A 19,954-nucleotide genomic window follows, 5' to 3' on the forward strand; every position below is an offset into this window, starting at 1 on the left:
GCATCATATAATCCATCGACAGGTCTGAACCTTTCAGCCAGTCGTCACCGACGTCAACAGCGTCTGACCTTGACAATGAGAAGCATGGTTCTGACCAAGGGAGGTAACTGGGGTTGGTGGCAGCAGTGTCGATGCATACGAAGGTTGTCAGAAGTCCTTTAAGAAAAATATACCTGCAAATTACGTTTTTACGGTGGAAGCGGCGGTCGCCAGATAAAATATAGAGGCATACAGTGAAAAATGATCTCACAAGTGGCGGGTCTGGGCCACCGTACGTTTTAGACGGTTCGTTCTATATTTAACATCCGTAACCCATACGAAGTATTTTATACTGATTAAGTGTAATCACCAATTACATTTAGCAATTATATAAAAATCCGACAACGGGTATTTGATATAATATATACATACTTTGGAACAAAAACCAAAAGATAATGTACACATGTGTAATTTATATTTTTCGAGTTTTGTTTTCTTTGTGTTTACATTGACATTTATTGTCATCAGTGTGTAAACAATTTTATGTGAGCTTTAATTTTATAATAAACACAAGAAGTGTTCGTCTTGTCAACAAAACAAAACATCTGCACTTTTTTCTTTTCTTGTAAAGAATATTACAATATGCAGTGAAAGTTAAGATAATATAATACGAATAACCAAATTTCATAGACTTACATATATTACATAAATATAAAAGGCCAAGAGCCATCTTAAGCTTTCATATTAATGAAGTTAATCTGTCATGGCATCACATATAGAATATAAAAATATGAAAGAATCGGATGATCCTTGCCTTATTTTGAGTCGTATATGACTTTTACCATTCACATTTCCAAAGAACAAATCCCATTACAACCAAGTGTCCAAATATCAGTTAAACTTACCAATCAACGCTGTGTAACAAACCATCTTTGTTTACATTTAATGACAGACAATTCGGATGTCAATATATACTCTCATTAATTATACGTCATCGTATTTGCTATTTCTGTAATCCAGCTTTCCCACATGAAGAGTGTGTTTATATCCGTGTGCTGGGTGGTCTCATTCCGACCGACCAATTGTTACACGAACTCCTCCATGCGGTGCTGGAAAAGTGGGAAAAGTCGACACGGTCCACGGTAAAACCACAAGACGTGCAGCTGACCGCGCCAATGATACACCTCGTCTGAGAATGATGCAAATCATCATAGATGTGTCGTTGGCAAGAAGGATGACGTCAACTTTCCGTTTCACAACTTCCTCCATGTGGAACTCCAGCCTCCAACTCCAGCCTCCAACTCCAGCCTCCAACTCCAGCCTTTGGTGTTTACATTTCAATTTTAATTTTCACGTTCAACAATTTGAAGGTTTCAAATAGTTTCAAAGGGAGTTTCAAAGTTGTTGGATCAGGGCCTGTGTTAAAGCTTTCAAAATATTGTATTGCAGACATGTCGAGGACATTTCAAATTCGGGACCAAGAAAAAGTGATGGTTCAATTCCCCTCATCGGTAAAATGTGTGGAGCCAATTCCATAGCCCCACCGTCACCAATAATACGTTTCAGTGGGGAAAAAAAAGATCATGATGACTTTACATTTTGCCTCAGCGGCATATAGGGTGCTTTTAGTTTACTTCCTAAACACTAGAACACAATGAATGTAAATTGTTTGTGTTCATCAATGACTACAATGAGTACATACCAAACGTTTCCGTTCTGCTTGAGAGTGGAGATATATCAAAGCGACAAAACCATTTCTATAATAATAAGTACTCTCTGCCAAAATCAGGGCCCACTTTAAGATTCCCACATAATAATGAATATTAGCAGGTACATGCGTTTGTGTGTACATTTACATTCCTCAAATATGCATATTCAATATTGATATTTTCATTTACAATAATAACAAATGTAATGTTTATCAAATTAGAAAAGTATGTGTGAACGGATGTTCATGTTTATTAATAAATTGCTTAGCAATTGTAATTGATGACGTAGGATTCCTAATCCTAGATGACGTCACTTCCGCAATTGTGAAAGTAAGAACACATCATTACGATTGTAAAATAACACGCATTTCCTAAGCCTGCTGTCACCTTCTCACGATTCATGATTCAAACAGCCACAACACCACAACATCTATGTGAAAATGCATCGGAAGTATAGAGGGTCAAACCGGAAGACGTTGACGTAGCATTTGCATTTGTCGTAGCAAATTATTTCCTTATTGAAACCAAACCAATGTCGCTAAATTTTATCCATGGTTAAGAATATTTATCCCTGCAACCCAGGCGACTAGGGGGATCGTGTGGTCATGCTCGATGCTTTGGGTGATTGCATGTCTCATATGGATCGATGCTAATAATGTCAATCACTGGATTGTCTGAACCAGACTCAATGATTTACAGACGGCCGTCATATAGCTCGAATACGAATATTACTGTAGGTCTTCCAGCCCATTAGAAATGTTCGATGGCTTGCATTAACCATTTGGGGAATCGAACCCTTGTCTTCGGTGGCGATTCTAGCTAAGCTACCCCACCGCTCCTTAATGTGGACTTTGACAAGGTTTTCTTTGTCTTTATATAACTCAAAGTTTGATAAGGATCAAGTTTTGATGATACAAAAATATCATCCAACAAATAGAGATTGCAATATCCCGGCACACAAAGAGTGGGTAGCCCCTTTAGGACCTCAATGTCGTGACGAACGGACAGGCATGCTGTCATGGACTTGATGTGCACGAGGTGCCTGAAAACCTGTGTTTGGATGTTTTGTGACAGAATCGTTGCACATCGATATCATTATCAGAGAGCGGAACAACTTTTGCTGATGAGGATTGCAACAACTGAATGCACATATACACACCTCATTTGACGACTTAAGAATTAGACAGATGCGTTGGCATGCTTGAAACTGGGTCAGCACAACGTCCAATTGAAAACGTCTTAGGTGTCAGCCATTGTGTGATCAGAAGGGCATGGAATCGATACCACACGTTTGGATCAGGTGGCCGAGATCGTTAAACAACAGAGAGGGTCGACATCTTCCTCTTGATTTCAGCAAGACGTCTTCGTTTCGTGACTGCCACGCCTCTCAGAAATTACCTGCGGAACGCCAGTGGTTTTAACGTTTCTACGTTTTGAGTGGGATGAAGATCATGTCAATTGGTCAGACCTTTTACTGATGAATCGAGATTCTGTTTGAACTTCACAGATCGTCGTTTCCCAAGAGTGATGTAGACAAACAAAAATATTTCAGTATTTCAACGTCGCCGAAAATACCCGCTTTGGAGGGGACTCAATCATGATTGGGCGGTCGGGTAGCCTCGTGGTTAAAGCGTTCGCTCGTCACGCCGAAGACCCGGGTTCGATTCCCGACATGGGTACAATGTGTGAAGCTCATTTCTTGTGTCCCCGCCGTGATATTGCTGGAATATTGCTAAAAGCGGCATAAAACCATACTCACTCAATCATGATTTTGGGTGGGATCAGTACAGCTGGAGAGAGCCGATCTCCATGTCCTATAGCGGGAGCACGTGGACAGAGGTGCGCTACAGGGATGATATTATGATACTGTTAAAGACATCGTATGCTGGTGAGGTCGGTCCGGACTTCATACTCATGAACGATAACGCACGGCCTCGTCGTGCCAGGGTTGTTTATGCCTACCTTGAACAGGAGACCATTGTCTGCATGAGTAGCCAGCACGGTCACCAGACCTCAACCCTATCGAGGTGAGGTGGTGAAATGGGGTTTAACGTCGCGTCCAAGATTATTGCACTTATATAGCGACGTGCATGTACGTGTGTTTGTGTGGCTGCTTGTACTAGTCCGGACTGATGCCGAATTATAGTGCTAGCTCACTGAGATACCATGCCGCAGTTTAACATGAATACTCCACTCAGACACAGTATACTGACTCCGAGCCCACCAGTCCTTGTTTTAGACCCTTAATGCCGAGCGCCAGACATGGTAACAACAAGTACCATCTTTTAACGTCTTTTGATATGACGCGGTCGGGGATCGAACCCCGGACGCTCTACCACTAGACCATGGAGGCGGTCTTCAACCCCATCCAACTCATGTGGGACGAGCTGCAGACAGATCGTCCTCTCACGACGCCCTGTCCTTCCGGCAACTTTACAGGAACTCGGCAATGCTGAAGCGTGGAACCTTTTCTTGGCAACCATCCAGACACTTATTGAGTGCATGAGACGAAGGTGTCAGTCTGTGATCGCACCACGTTGATCACGTACGCGCTACTGAGAGTTATTTTTCACAATGAATGTATTTTCCGGATCTTTTGACGTTTCAGTTTTGTCGGTTTTATTGTGCTAGCCCACTGAGATAGCATGTTGCAGTTTAACATGAATACCCCACTCAGTCATATTATACTGGCTCCGAAACGACCAGTTCCCTCATTGCAGAGCGCCAGGCAATAAGTACAATCTTTCAACATATTTTGGTTTGAGGGGTCCGCCGAGCGAACCTACTTATACGACCATCGGTTCTACAGGTTCTACTACACCAGATGGACCAGTTGGGACAGTGCAGCCTTCAGTGCAGATCGAGAGATATCTGTAGGCTGTGATTGGAGGATATTCTGTAAGATTTTTATGTCTTTCAAATGTACATCCATCCAGTTATTAAAACTGACCATTTTCTATATTTTGTACTGCCTTTTTCAACATTATGACTTATGCTGAATGTGACCACAGCTATTTTCAAGTAGGTGACATTTGGTGCGAAACTGGGGGTGGTGTGTTTAGCTTCCGGTACTGGGAAAAGGAGCTGGCTAAGTTAGTCATTTTTAATTTTTTTATTGCTGCTCTAAGGCCAAACTGTGCACACACGTACAGGTAATAGCTGTTGAATGCTTGGTTATCTTAAAAAAAAATATAAAGTTATTATAGAAGTCTATGGGAAAACATTTGTTTGTGTGTAACCTTCAGGTGGACGCTCTATACTCTAGACTATGGAGGCGGTCTTATGCATATGCGACCCGTGAAGATCCGGGGTAGAATAGGTCTTCAGCAACCCAAGTTTGCTGTACAAGGCGACTATGCTTGTCGTAAGAGGCGACTAACGGGATCGGGTGGTCAGGTTCGCTGACTTTGTTGATGCATGTAAACGCACAGGTAGTATGTAGTTCATTGAACCTTACTACACACAAAAATGCGGTATATAAATTGGTAAATGTTATTGGAAAATGTTGGTGGCCTGATATTCGAGAAACGGTGCGTCAAAACGAAGCCATTGTCGATTTGCAATGTCTTAAACAGCATTGTTTTCAAACTTGTTAAAAAATGTCAAGGAGGAAAACAGTAAAGCAAAATGCACGTGCAAGTTATGGCATTCGTAACTTGTGGTAGTGGCTATAAAAAGGTAAGCATAAGCCAATAATTTGTCATTCAGTTGTCAACATTTTTCAAGTTCGAAAATGCCGAGACTCATCGCTGCCGATCGGAACATCGCCATACGACGTATCCAAAGAGGGGAGTCGCCGGCGTCTGTAGCACGCCACTTCAACGTCCACCACAGCACCATTTGCCGCCTTTGTGACCGATACACAGTTCAATTCCACTGAAGACCGTCCGAGAACCGGTGGACTAAGAGTTACCACCCGTGCACAGGATCGCTGCATTCGACTGTTCCACATGCGTCATCGCAAAGCCACAGCTACGGAAACTGCAGGACGCATCCCTGGTTCAAGGAGGATACCGGACCAGACTGTCAGGAACCATCCTTGCGAGGCTGGAATCCGACAGCGACGCTTGCGTTGGTGCCATACCTTACAGCCTTGGAATTTGAGAAACTGGAGACGAGTGTGGTTCAGCGATGAATCACGTTTTCTTCTTCACCGGCGAGATTGAAGACAACGTGTTTATCGTCGTCGAGTTTTGCCCCACAGTGTGTACGTGAATTCGACAATTTCAGTGCCGGTAGTGTCATGGTGTGGGGGCCTTATCCTACACCACGAGATCTGACTTGGTTGTGGTTCACGGAAATTTGACAGCAAATCGCTACATGAATCAAATTCTTCAACCTCACCTTCTTCCAATCATTGACCGCCAGAGGGAGCTGTTTTAACAGGACACAGCTCGTTTCACGGTAGACTACCTTCATAATGCCAACATCAATGCCTTGCCCTGGCCGTCGAGATCTCCAGATCTCAACCCAGTCGAACTCCTCTGGGATAAACTCGATCGACATGTACGTCAACGTCAGAACACGCCGCAGACACTCCCACAACTGACCAACGCGTTACAAGCAGAATGGCGCAGAATTCCGCTGGACAGAATTCGTACACTTATCCAGTCAGTGCCGAGGAGATGCGTTTCTTTTTGTTGTTGGAGAATAAACATATATATATATATATATATATATATATATATATATATATATATATATATATATATATATATATATATATAATAAGATAATAAAGTCCACGTTAGTCCATCATTTTTGTGTATATATATATATATATATATATATGTCGGAGCGGAATGATATACCCACCGCGTTCTAAATAAGGACGTCCGGAAACAAAACATTTGTCAACTCATATATATTAATATATATATACACATCTATATATACACATACCCAGATATAAATAGCTGTAGTGCTTGAAAATACTTGTCATGATGTCGTGACGCATCACAACATCCGTGAGGTGGTGCGTTACTTATTAATGAGTCGGTTGTTGACAGTATTTACTCATCCAGATGTTATGCGTTACAATCATACATGTCCTATGTTTGGTTTGACGCCGCTTTTCGAAATATTCCAGCTTATTTCATAACAACACTGTTGTGGGCAACACACAAATAGGGTAGACTCATTGTATTCATGTTGGGAATGGAACCGGACCAAATGACATGATAAAAAGCAAATCTATTGATTTTCAGTGATAAGATGTCTTAGAAACCCATCAAAAGTCGTGTATTGTGCGATCTGTTTTAATTTTTAAAAGTTAAAAATCAAAATATATTTTAGAAAATAAAAAAAACATGTAGATCTAGAAGTGTGCTTTGAGTGCTACCTAAGCACCAGAACAATCCATTTGTTGGAAATAATATCGTTAACGTATATTTTCAAATGAAAACCAAACATATAAAATTCATTTGCCCCTCAGTTTATCGAAACAATTAAATTGTCCTGAAACTTCTTGAAAAATAGAAGTATGCTTCAGACTGTTGGAAATAGAAATTGACCGAAAAAATTACATTGCTGCAAGGTGTTTTCTTTCTTTTTTAAATTCGGGCTTTTAGTTTAAAGAAGAAAATGTTTTTGTAGCTGTAGCTGAAATACTAATATTTCTATCCTAGATACAAAATCCAATAACTCGAAATCTAATTAAATTCACATTCCGCAATTTGTAGGTTACCTTATTATGTCTTTAGGCTACGAATATATATCCAAGACTTACCTACATGTACAAGGATTGGGATTCCAAGAGTGAGTGAGTATGGTTTTACGCCTCTTTTAGCAATATCCAGTAATTATATCACGGCGGGGGCACCAGAAATGGGCTTCATACATTGTATCCACGTTGGGAATCGAACCTGTGTCTTCGGCGTGACGAGCGAACACTTTAACCACTATGCTACCTGTCACGGAGCTGTGCTCCAATGGTCAGGGGTGTCATAAAATAAGAATAAAGTGATAAAGAAAACGTAGTTATAGGTTCACATGTTACTTTAATATCTTCTGATTATACTAACAGCTGACAGTTAAAAATAAATCCAATCTGCGCTCACGCAGATCACAAATTATTTTTATCAGAGAAAATATACGACCAGGTTTTAGCCAAATAACTGTACAGCTATAAAAAGGAAGGTAGTTAAAACAACACTTTGACAAGACATGGACCGGACCCGGTGTTTCGACTGCCAATTAAGTCGGCTGCGACCAATTAAAACCTGAGTCAATTAACTCCACACTCTTATCAGTGAATGACCTCGGCTCAGTAAACAAAGGGAAAAAACACACCAAGAGCCTATACCTAAAATAAGACACTTAGACAACAAAAATAGACGATTCCGTCTGAAAATCACCTAGTCTCAATCGACTAAAGTTCCTGTCACTTTGACTGAACAAGGAAATACTCAAGTTTCCAAATAGTTAGTTAATCACAGGAAGGTTGGTTATCAACGGATTACTAGAAAAAACCAGAGTATTGGAAACACTAGCTATATATATAGTTACTAAGCGATTAGTCAAACACGGGAAGGTTGGTTGGTTTTTGATGAAGCAAAAATTACCATAAATACATGAGGAATATCTGAATTCGGATATAAATTCCCCAAATATTTGCCAATAATAAATATAAAAAAACCATTTTGAATGCAAGAATATGGTATGAGAAACAACACACATCCAGCCATTACATGTAATTTCTTTGATAGTCATTTAGAAGTTGGGGTACTAAGTAAGGATAAGAATTTATGGATGAACAACTTCTTTATTACAATTAAGAGCGGCGTTTCGCTGTAGGTTCTAACACCGTTATCATCATTACTTGATAACGGTGTTAGAACCTACACCGAAACGTCGCTCTCAATTGTAATTAAGAAGTTGTTCATCCATAAATTCTTATCCTTACTCAGTCATTACGTGGTATGAGAGTGTCGTTAGATTACCAGAGAGAAACATAGTTGGGCAACGTATTCACCAAATGGTCACACACAGTACAATTACGGTCGCCGGAGTTTGCCGAACAGTGTCGGAAATATAGTCGGGGAACACAGAGGCACTAGACCATGACGTGGGTAAAATTGAACCACGGTGACACTACCCCAACATCCAGAAGTAGAATGAAAGGTAACGCATTGGTATTGGCTTGCCCTCATATCGTAAGGTCTTGGTGGTGCTGTTAAACGCCGTGCGCGTATTGACAGAAACAGATATGCCCGACTTGAGAGACTGAAGCTACACCTCACAACTGGACGAAAAACTGTGATGCAGTTTCTAGATGCAGTTGGACACTTGGTGAAATTACAGTACACGTAATTGTTATGTGACTGATGAATTGGTGTATCACACATGTACTTCATTAACTTATGTGACTGATGATGATGATGATGATGATGATGATGGTGGTGATGGTGATGGTGATGATGATGATGGTGGTGGTGGTGGTGGTGGTGATGATGATGATGATGATGATGATGATGATGATGATGATGGTGGTGGTGGTGGTGATGATGATGATGATGATGATGATGATGGTGGTGGTGGTGGTGGTGATGATGATGGTGGTGGTGGTGGTGATGATGATGATGATGATGATGATGATGGTGGTGGTGGTGATGGTGGTGGTGATGATGATGATGAATATATGATAAGGGTGTAGGCGATATGAGGTCAGGCCTTGCTATTATGTTTAATGCGTGGCAGTTAAATGTAGCTGGCTTCTTTGTCAAACGCGCGATTAAAATAGTCGATGTTTCGTGTTCTACATTTCCAAAAACTGATTTTCAGTCTTTATTCAGACATAATCTGTCAGGTAACACTGCATAAACAAAATCTTATGTTTCTAGGGCTCGTTTGTCTCAATAATGTGGAGGGCGGTAGAACTTTATTTTTGAAAATGTAAACATATATTTACAAAACAGCAGAACACGGCACGGTACGGCACGACACGGCACGTCCGGTGAACTATTTCTTGTGTGTCGGGGTCTGAGGACAAGTAATGACAAGACGTTGTTTTCAGAAAAAGATTACAACCGTCCTCAAAAAGAAAAGATTAAGGACTGAAATGTATTAGTGAGTGAGTGAGTGAGTTGGGTTTAACGCCGTTTTAACAGTATTCCAGTTATATCACGGCGTGTCAGCTTAATGTGGGAGGAAAGCCCAAAGGGATGCAGGTCTAAGACGTTTACCACTTCGGTGAAACCCACAAGCACGGGTATGGTGCTGACAAACCTAGAAACATAATCGGGGCGAACCGGGATTCGAACCCACAATCTAGGTTTCTGGCGTGCCCAAGGAACGCAACTCTGCACAGCGAATCGCGGCGCCTTAGACGACTTGGCCACCCCATAGAAACTTTTAGGTAGTAAACACATACAGACATGTTGACTCGTAAACGCGTTGAGAAATGTGTCTAAATCACAAAAGGAATGCTATTTTACGTGTTTTACTTAAACACGTGAAACGGGCCAGTATCCCACAAACTTTATTATCTAAACATGTTTAGATTCCAAACATGTTGATGACAAATCCGATATTGAGTTTAATTTAAATGCGATCAATAAAGTTGCAAACGTTTTAGTATAAAACAATACATGTTCTACGATGCTCGGTATAATAATTATCACGATGTATCAATTAACTACATGTGCTCTCTGTAATGCACACATCGATTGAAATGTATGCTATCCACAGTAATGGGTGACTGACGGAGTTACACTAGTAATTTTGCATTTACGTCACGCTCATAAATATTTCATCTGGACTGCAAGAAGTGCATCTGCACTAACGGATATGTAGATGAAGGTATTGAAGATATGAAAAGTGAAATACAGAGCATTATGGCTTAATTTTGGGTTTATTTTGGTCTTTTTATACACTTATATTCCCAGAAAGTCCCTAAAAGAAAGAAAAAAGAAAAACAGTAAATAGGACGCCTTCATCTTAGGTTCCGAACTGACGCAGAGTTGCAAAGAAGGTGAAATTGTGACCCAAAAGCGGCATTCCACGAGTTACCTCCCTTCGAGGAAACACGGGTTTCCTGGTCTGACAGCTTCGAAATGAACAAAAGTAATACTGTAGCAGAGGCTGTGGTGCCTGTATTTAACTAGGTGAGGCAAAAAGGAGCTTAACGTCGCGTCCAAGATTATTGCACTTATATAGCGACGTGCATGTACGTGTGTGTTGTGCGCGCTCGCTTGTACTAGTCCGGACTGATGCCGAGCTATAGTGTCCGCCCACTGAGATACCATGCCGCAGTTTAACATGAAATGATGAATACCCCACTCAGACACAGTATACTGACTCTAAGCAGACCTGTCCTTGTTTTACCTCCTTAATGCCGAGCGCCAGGCAGGGTAACAACAAGTGCCATCTTTTAAAGTCTTTTGGTATGACGCGGCCGGGATCGAACCTCGGACCTTCCGCTCTCCGACCGGACGCTCTACCACTAGACCACAGAGGCGGTTCCTAAATTCAACTAGATGTAATCGTAATCATATACATCAAAATATGAATCGTCTGAAAAAAGACGAGTTAGTATTTTTTTTGGTGTTTTGTATCTGGTGTATACAACAGCATGAAAGAAAAATGAATGGTAGAGACGGACCAATTAGATCTTTCAAGATAACATTTAAAGCCTACAGTGTGAATGATGTACGTCAAATTGTAATATACTTGCTTTATTTACTTGTTCTATTGGCGTCTTGTAAAAAAAAGTGTATAACAGTAAATAAGTTTCGCCGAGTGTTAGCTTAGTTCCGTTGCAATTCCCATACATTATACATACATTATACATACATTATATATACATTATACAAACATTATACATACATTATACATACATTATACATACATTATACATACATTATACATACATCATACATACATCATACATCATACATACATTATACATACATTAAACATACATTACACATACATTATACATACATTATACATCCATTATACACTATACATTACACATACATTATACATACATTATACACAGAAACAGGTCGATATGTAAAAAAAAGGTCATGTAAAATATGTAATTCTGGATATATGGAAAATGAGTTTTAATTTTTGCTTGTTTGTCGGAGGCTTAAGCAGATCTGCGTTACCTTTATCTTCGTAAGAAATACTATGCACACCCCACGTTACAGAAATAAGCATTCTAATAATGACCACATTAAATTTTCTGTTTTGCTTCTTGATACAATTAAAAGGTGAGAAGTGGGCACTTGACTCCTTGTTCTATTGACCCATATCCCGTCATTATTTTCACTGACCGATAGACAAGTTTGTCAGAAAATGTATTTTTAGATTCTATACATAAACCTAAGGCCCTTGTCACATAATTTAACGTGTTTAGAGGCCTAAACATGTCATGAACATAAACATGTTCAGATTTGAAAAATGCTAAACACATTTACGACTTAAAAATGTTTAGACGTTTGGTTATGCTACCCTACTTAAATTTATCACAAGTCTACCACAGATTATCATTACTAAATTACTTATTACTTTACAAAGATTTTGAGCTTGGCGAAAAAGAATTAAAAAAATTAAAATTTTAATGAAGATAATTATAACCCTGTCAAACCCTTATACAATCACGAAGAAATATAGACTGTAAAAAACCCAACTGAAACCTACGTGTTAAATAAAATTTATCATGTGACAGCAATTAACTGTTTTTTTAGAAAGACAATGCGGTGTTTCGAGATCCGAAGTATTATCGGTGTACATGCGATTATTTCCCTCGCTGCATCCTTAAACCAATCGGGGGCACGGGTTGTCCAGTCGTCCAAGGCGCCGCGATTCGCTGTGCAGAGTTGCGTCCCTTGGGCACGCCAGAAACCTATGATTGTGGGTTCGAATCTCGGTTCGCCCCGATTATGTTTCTAGGTTTGTCAGCACCATACCCGTGCTCGTGGGTTTCACCGAAGTGGTAAACGTCTTAGACCTGCGTCACTTCGGGCTTTCCTCCCACATTAAGCTGACACGCCGCGATATAACTGGAATACTGTTAAAAGCGGCGTTAAACCCAACTCACTCACTTAAACCAATCAGAGATCTCCTATCACTAAGTAATGGCTATTTATCCAATGTTACTTGAAAGCATGGCTCTCATTGGTCACCAAACTCTCGATGAGAATGCTTCGTGTGACAGGTTCTATATTTTGTACATGTAAATAATTCGTGCAAAAAATTACAAAAGTCGCAATGTAGGGGAGGACAAGCGTAGTTTTAGGCTAAAATTGTAACGTTTTCATCTCCGTAAATTGATATTGTAATGTTTTGTAATTGTTCGATGTATTTTGTCCTAATTTCTATCATTACTTTGTGGGTCATGAAAGGTCAACTCATATACTACACGTGGGTGTAGGCTTATCACGTGACCAGACTTTTCTCTTGTTTGTTAACTAATATGGTACACTTATTCTGAAATTTTGTACACTTATTCTGAAATAAGAGACCCGTGAAGATCCGGGGTAGAATAGGTCTTCAGTAACCCATACTTGCTGTAAAAGACGACTTTGCTTGTGGTAAGAGTCGACTAACGGGATCGGGTGGTCAGGCTCGCTGACTTGGTTGATGCATGTCATCGATACCAATTGTGTAGACTGAGTGCAGCGTTAAACAACAAACAAATCATATACTACACAATGTATATATCAAAAGTAAAATAGTCTAACATGGGATGTTGCTCATAGTATCAATCATTTGATTGTCTGGACATGCCGCTGTAATTTAGATACAGATGTACGCCGTTAAAATAAACAAACACTCGTTGAAAACAAAATGAATATATATGCGTCGTGATATGTTTATTTTGCAGGTAAAAATAAAATACATATATCGTGTAATATATAGATATGGATGTCAACAGACTATATAATGTTCAACTTAATAAGAGGAATAAAAAGTAGTCCTCTCAAGACATCACCAATAAATATCAACAATGCAAAAAGCACACGGCAATGTTTAGCTGTAACAACAACGTCATGATGGCAAAACGTCTTCATGATAGGACTGTATATAAGTAAAAAATCGACATGATCTCAACATATCACCGTACATATTGATGGAATTCTGGAATCATTGTCAGGACAGCACCATTTGTAATAATAACATATTATGGACATAAATGGAAGATGTTATTGACACAAACTGTCAGCACCTTTTAACGACTCATCCGCATACATGAACATCAACATGATACTTAAGGTTATGTGTTGCAAGCTTGGACGTCCATATAGTTCATACCCCAATGATTGCGTAGATCGATGCTCATGATATCAATCACTGGATTGTCTGGTCTAGACCCGATTACTTACAGACCGCCGTCATATAGCTGGAATATTGCTGGAATAGTGCGGCGTTAAACAACAAACAAACAAAAAAACATGCTCCAATGAGCTCATACAAAGTGAAAGTCAATTCTTAAGTTACGAAATAGTTGTTGAAACAAAATAATGTGTACTTACAACAAAAACAACAAATATCAATGAAGAAAGAGAATGGAGAACACATATCACAAACAGACACAAGCATCATTAAATATATAAAAAAAAGAAACTATACTAAATTTAAATTTCTAACATGACGGATGTTTTCACAGTGTTTTCAAACATTTACACGTATTTCAAGTTTTAGCAGGAGAGGAAAGCCAAACACTGATTTTTTCGGATCGGATCCGGATCCGAATTTGATCATTATTTTAGTGGGATCACAAACAGATCCAAGGCCAAACTGTATTTGGTTAGGGACCTAATTACTGAACAAATTAAACACTATGTCAAAACTTAAAACACTTTAAACAAACTTCTCTCATATATTTCTGCATTGTTTTTGTTTTCAAGAACATGTCTTAATACACGTACCCAAGACAATGTTTCATATCAGTATTTCAGTCATTGCCTAATATTTGGAAATTATCATCAAAATGCTTGAAACTCATGTACGGGTTTTATATTTTCACACAATTTTCGAATATTAAGTTCAGCGGGTCTGTTTACCAAATAAATGTATGACCTGAGAACAAATGTAACGCGCGTTCGTTTATTAAAATTTGAGTGACAAAATCAACACGGGTTCACCAAGGCCGTCCATGGTTTTGAAATGGAACGAAAGTTCTTTTGTGTTATCTTTGCATTTTCGTCATCAGCATGTAAGACATTTATCATTGTGAGGTATCACGTGTTTCAAACAACCATATCAATACATACACTCTAATCAGGACTTATAAACAAAGAACATACAAATAAACACATTCTGCCTCTACAATCAATAATACACAGAAACATACCACACGCATGTTATCGATGAAAGTAAACACATCTGTTCCGTAAAATATTAATAAATAATATAAAAAATAAATATGTCCTCATTGAAAATACACTCATGCTTACTGATAACCGTTTTTCATGATCGCGTGACTTTCTTTTACTCTTGTCAACAGATGTACGACGTCTTTGGTAATGATGTAATCTCGTTGGCTTCTGACACTATCGGACGTGATCTCGCGAATAGCATTCGGCATTACCTCTCGTGTGACGTAACTTCCGATGCTTTGATTGTGGTTGCTAAGGATGCTCTCCATACTACAAAGCATGGCCAGTATTTTCTCCATGACAGGTTCGAGGGTCGCTTTGAGCGTGCTGTTGAAATCGCTGCTATCGTCAGCAAGAACAGCCTCAAAAAACACGTAAGCGATGGAGAGGTTCTCGTAATCCTTCTTCAGAACAGCGGTTGTCTGCAATATGAAAAATATAATTACGTTTAAGTATATTGTGGGTCTGCAAAATATGTAATAAATGTTATCTTATTTTAAGGGTGCAAAGAACAATGTATTTGGAAGACAGAATGTTTTTTTAAGAACCTCAGAGAGGGACTATTAGAATCAGAAAAAACATCAGAATACAAACAAAAAAATACAATATAATCAAACACAACACAATAATTATATAAAATACAGGGCAGGAGGCCCAGTGGAAGGAATTTTATAGTGTGTGTGGTGGGGTTGGGGAGTTGGGGGTTAGAGAGAAGAAATATATTTGTATAATAAATGCAAAGCAAAACTCACATGGGCCTCAATATGAAAATACAATACACCATACTGTATCTATAGTAAGTGAGTGAGTATGGTTTTACGCCGCTTTTAGCAATATTCCAGCAATATCACGGCGGGGGACCCCAGAAAAAGGCTTCACACATTGTACCCATGTGGGGAATCGAACCCGGATCTTCAGCGTGACGAGCGAACGCTTTAACCACTAGGCTACTCCACCGCCCCGTATCTGTAGCAAGAAGAAGCTAGCCAGTCGTAAGAGTGGACTAACGGAACCGGGTGGTCAGGCTCGCTAACTTGGTTGATGCATGTCATCGTATCCCAAAGATCGATGCTCATGATGTCAATCACTTGGTTGTCCGGTCCATACTCGATTATTTACATACCGCCGTCATATTGCTGGAGTATTGCTGAGTGTGGCGTTAAACAACAAATTAAGCAAATATGAAAGGTTTGCGTGTCATCCTTATGTTGTTTAACTTCGCCTTCATGTATTACGTTAGAGCTGGGTGTGTTTGGGGGCGTTCGATTCGATGTGTACAAATACGACCACGACAGTTCGAAAATTTAAACAATACGGATTAACGAACAAGGGACTTGGGGTGAACATGTTTGCACGATATTTTTTGCAAGTTGGATTTCCCGTTCAGTTTAACAATTTGTTGACTTACTGAGTTTTTATCCGTCCAGAATATGACGTCATCCGGGGCAGGAAAGTTGACGTGGGTTGACCCCTCGAGAATCAGGGCAAGGGTCACGCTAGAATCCAGTCGATGGATTGTCTGAGGAGAGAGAAAAGGAAAGGAATAAATTCAATGTTTCAATGTTTACCACGTTACTGTTTAAAGCTGTTTTCGACACATTGCCACTGATGGACGCAGGAAGATAAAGCTTAAGATGACGGTTGACCCCGATGAATATTCATGATTGGCATAGCCCATTACATTCCAGGGGTGATGGGTATAGATTACAACAAACGAGCTCCAATATCACAGCAACCAGCGAGGCAATAAATACGGTAGGATATCCTGGCGGAAAATTATGATATTTTCAGCGATTCTCTTGTGGGAGCGACATGCCCAGAAGCTGCGCGAGCTGTCACGTGGCCACATGTAGTTAGTGAACTCCGTGTATATTTCAACCAACTTGCATTCTTCAGTGAGCTCTGCCACACACGTGTTACGCCTACGACTTGTAATGACGGCATGGTGGGTAGTTTAGGGAACGAGGTTGAACGGGCGACTAACGGGATCGGATGGTCAGGCTCGCTGACTCGGTTGATGCATGCCATCGATCCCGATTGCGTAGATCAGTGCTCATGATGTCAAACACTGGATTGTCTGGTCCATACACGATTATTTACAGACCGCACTCATATAGCTGGAATATTGCGGCGTTAAACAACAAAAAAACAAACAAAACAACCTAAATACATGAAGATGTATACACAGATATACATACTGCAGTTTCCCGGAGTGAGATAGCGCCTAGGTGGGCTTCTCTGGTCTGAATGTACAGTTCAGCCGTTAGGTCGTTGTTTGACGGTCCACTCGTAGGGGTATCGAAAAAACCTCCCCATGAAATAACAGAAGCTGGGGGTCCGCAGGGCGATGACCAAGCTCCAGACACGGGGTTCCCCAGGATGTTCTCGATGAAGGGCGCAAAGACGAGTACGCAGATTCCTAAAAAAATATAAAATGTTGATATCAGTCAAAACGTCATAAGAGGTCCTCATCAACGTATGCTTGTCGTACGAGCCGATTAAATGGATCGTGGGGCCGGACTCGATAGTCGGGTGCCTAGTGGTTAAAGCGTTCGCTCGTCACGCTGAAGACCCGGGTTCAATTCCTGACATGGGTACAATGTGTAAAGCATATTTTTGGTATCCCCCGCCGTGATATTGCTGGAATATTGCTAAAAATGGCGTAAAACCATACTCACTCACTCACACACTCACTCCATAGTTGCCTGTCCTGGACATGAAATTGAAGTTAATTAATTACAATAGGAAATGAACACCTCTTTATTATTTCTGTGTGTCTGTGTCGGCATATGACAAATGCGTAATGAATCAAGTCAGTGTGGGCAACGGACCACATTTAACAATGTATCTTCTTATTACCATTGCAAACAAACAGGTCCTAATATTAACATGAATCAATTAACGTTTTACTTCATGAAGTAAGCAGCATTTAGAAACAAACACGTTAACCTATGAACAAGCACTTCTTGACGCAAAATCAGGACTGTTCAAGTAAGCTTTAAGACAAAGCCGTGTCGTCTATGAAACAGCTGTTAATAGGATTGCTGCGTGTACTGAAATGCCGTAACACGATTTGTCGCTACAGTAAAATTTCGGGTGTCAAATGACACATTTGTCAGCCTCCGGCTTGACAGAAGAACGTTTACTGTGTATGTCAGATATCGACTTTTCTTGGAAATGAAATGCTGTTATAACATGTTGCACAGCGTGCACAGCGTGCACGGCGCACTTTTGTCATTCAATACCAAACGGTTCAAAAGTGCATATGGACAGGTATTAATATTTATGATTTGAAAATGAAAAATACCCTCAACGTGAAACGATGATGTTTATATTTATGGTCAATAAATACAATAATACACAAACTGCATGACATTCAGCAGTTTTTATCGTCCGTATATAATTATTGATTTATGTCTACATCAACTAAACAGCTGTCACACAAATTGACATGCTTCACCGGTCAACGCTGATGTTGAGCAAACGGTGTTTTGCTTTCTATATATATAGATATATACATACCTGTCTTCATAATTGACATAGCTTCGGATATCCTTGTTGATGGCGTTAATTAAGTTGTAGCGCTCGCTGTAGTTTTGAGTTTGGAATGATTCCATCTCTGCCATCTTATATACAGCTTCTGTGAAGGAAAATCCGGTCGGAGAACCGAAATATCCGTCAAAATTTCCCACCCGGTCCATCATGAGCTTCTGTGTGGTTTCCATCACCATCTTGGCGTTTCAACGCAAAACGAGGCTGTCAGTAACACCATCAGCCAATGGTTTACTTTCTCTGACGTCATTGCCCATATACGTAGTCATGGGCATGATATCGTTGTGGGCATTTCAACAGGTACTGCTGTGGAATTCTCACTTTGCAAACTGTCGAATATCCGTGATTGGATGCTACACATTTCGTGGGAAGGCAGAATTCTGGTGTTTAATTTACATGTTGGGAATACATCACTAATTACCTTTTAATGATACGTATTTGCCGATGCGCTACCTACGGCTAATCTTACTTGTAGTAGCAAGTGTCAATACCGGAGGCTTGGATTATTTGAAATCTGATATTATACGCTCTTTGATCCAGAGGCTCTTAAACGGATGGGATGGTTAATATGCTCAGGTTGGAATTTCGAATTGAAACTTTTCAGAAAATATCAATCTTTTAATATAAACTGCCGGGCTAAAGAAAATATACACCCATGTTTGATGGTGGCTTAATGAAACAAACAGGTAATGGTTATTCGGTTGTGAGGTACAAGTTGATACGGGGATCATAGACTGTGTTTTGGACCATAACTTTGTGGCTACTGTTGTCAACCTAGTAAAGTTTAGACAACGTTTGAAATGTTTTTGTCAAATCCAATTTTCAAGTGTATAATTTTCTTTGCCTGGCAGTTTACTTGGGTTCAGATTGTTCCTGTCATGTCATTTTAATAATGTTCCTAATATGTTCCTAAGGGTAGTTTACACGTTACTGGACTTTTCTGTCATGGACATTCTTCTTAAAAGAACTGTGCGGTCGGGTAGCCTAGTGGTTAAAGCATTCGCTCGTCACTCACTCACTCTCTCTTGTTTGTCAGCACGATACCCGTGCTCGTGGGTTTCACCAAAGTGTATGCATCAATTCGGACTCTCCTTCCACATAAAGCTGACACGCCGATGTAAAGGGACCACTGTTCATAGTAACATTGAACCGTACTCACCACCCACTGACATACGGTGATATAACTGTCCCAGTTACAAACTGTCGGAATGGCGTTAAACCAAATTCACCGTTTCACTTAATGAAGTCTTTTTCTTCACGACTTTCTGTATAACCATGTTGCTTTAAGCAGGACATTAAAATTATGTGGGGTTGACTGTCATTCAAAGTGTCTGTTGTTTTACAAAATATTCCAGGTGTGCGGTTCGCCCGATTATGTTTCTAGGT

At 40.0% G+C, this 19,954-nt stretch overlaps 1 protein-coding gene across 1 annotated transcript; it reads right to left on the bottom strand.

Annotated features, from left to right (window-relative positions):
* Positions 1 to 15,036: 15,036 nt before the first annotated feature.
* On the bottom strand, positions 15,037 to 18,733 carry LOC139453192 (uncharacterized). Its single transcript, XM_071234823.1, has 4 exons — positions 18,539 to 18,733; positions 17,215 to 17,435; positions 16,425 to 16,535; positions 15,037 to 15,438 (listed from the first exon to the last, which is right to left on the bottom strand). Exons 1-4 carry the CDS (start codon positions 18,555 to 18,557, stop codon positions 15,091 to 15,093), a joined length of 699 nt encoding a protein of 232 aa, XP_071090924.1. The 5' UTR covers positions 18,558 to 18,733; the 3' UTR covers positions 15,037 to 15,090.
* Positions 18,734 to 19,954: the final 1,221 nt, after the last annotated feature.

The sequence above is a fragment of the Haliotis cracherodii genome, unplaced genomic scaffold, assembly GCF_022045235.1.
Source record: "Haliotis cracherodii isolate W230 unplaced genomic scaffold, xgHalCrac1.p SCAF_9, whole genome shotgun sequence".
In the NCBI taxonomy this organism is placed as follows: domain Eukaryota; kingdom Metazoa; phylum Mollusca; class Gastropoda; order Lepetellida; family Haliotidae; genus Haliotis; species Haliotis cracherodii.

Coding starts and splice junctions, on each gene's coding strand:
- LOC139453192 (XM_071234823.1), bottom strand. Junction 16,536..17,214: donor TCTCACTCCGGGAAACTGCA/GTATGTATATCT, acceptor CTCTCTCCTCAG/ACAATCCATCGACTGGATTC. Junction 15,439..16,424: donor TCTGGACGGATAAAAACTCA/GTAAGTCAACAA, acceptor TTCATATTGCAG/ACAACCGCTGTTCTGAAGAA.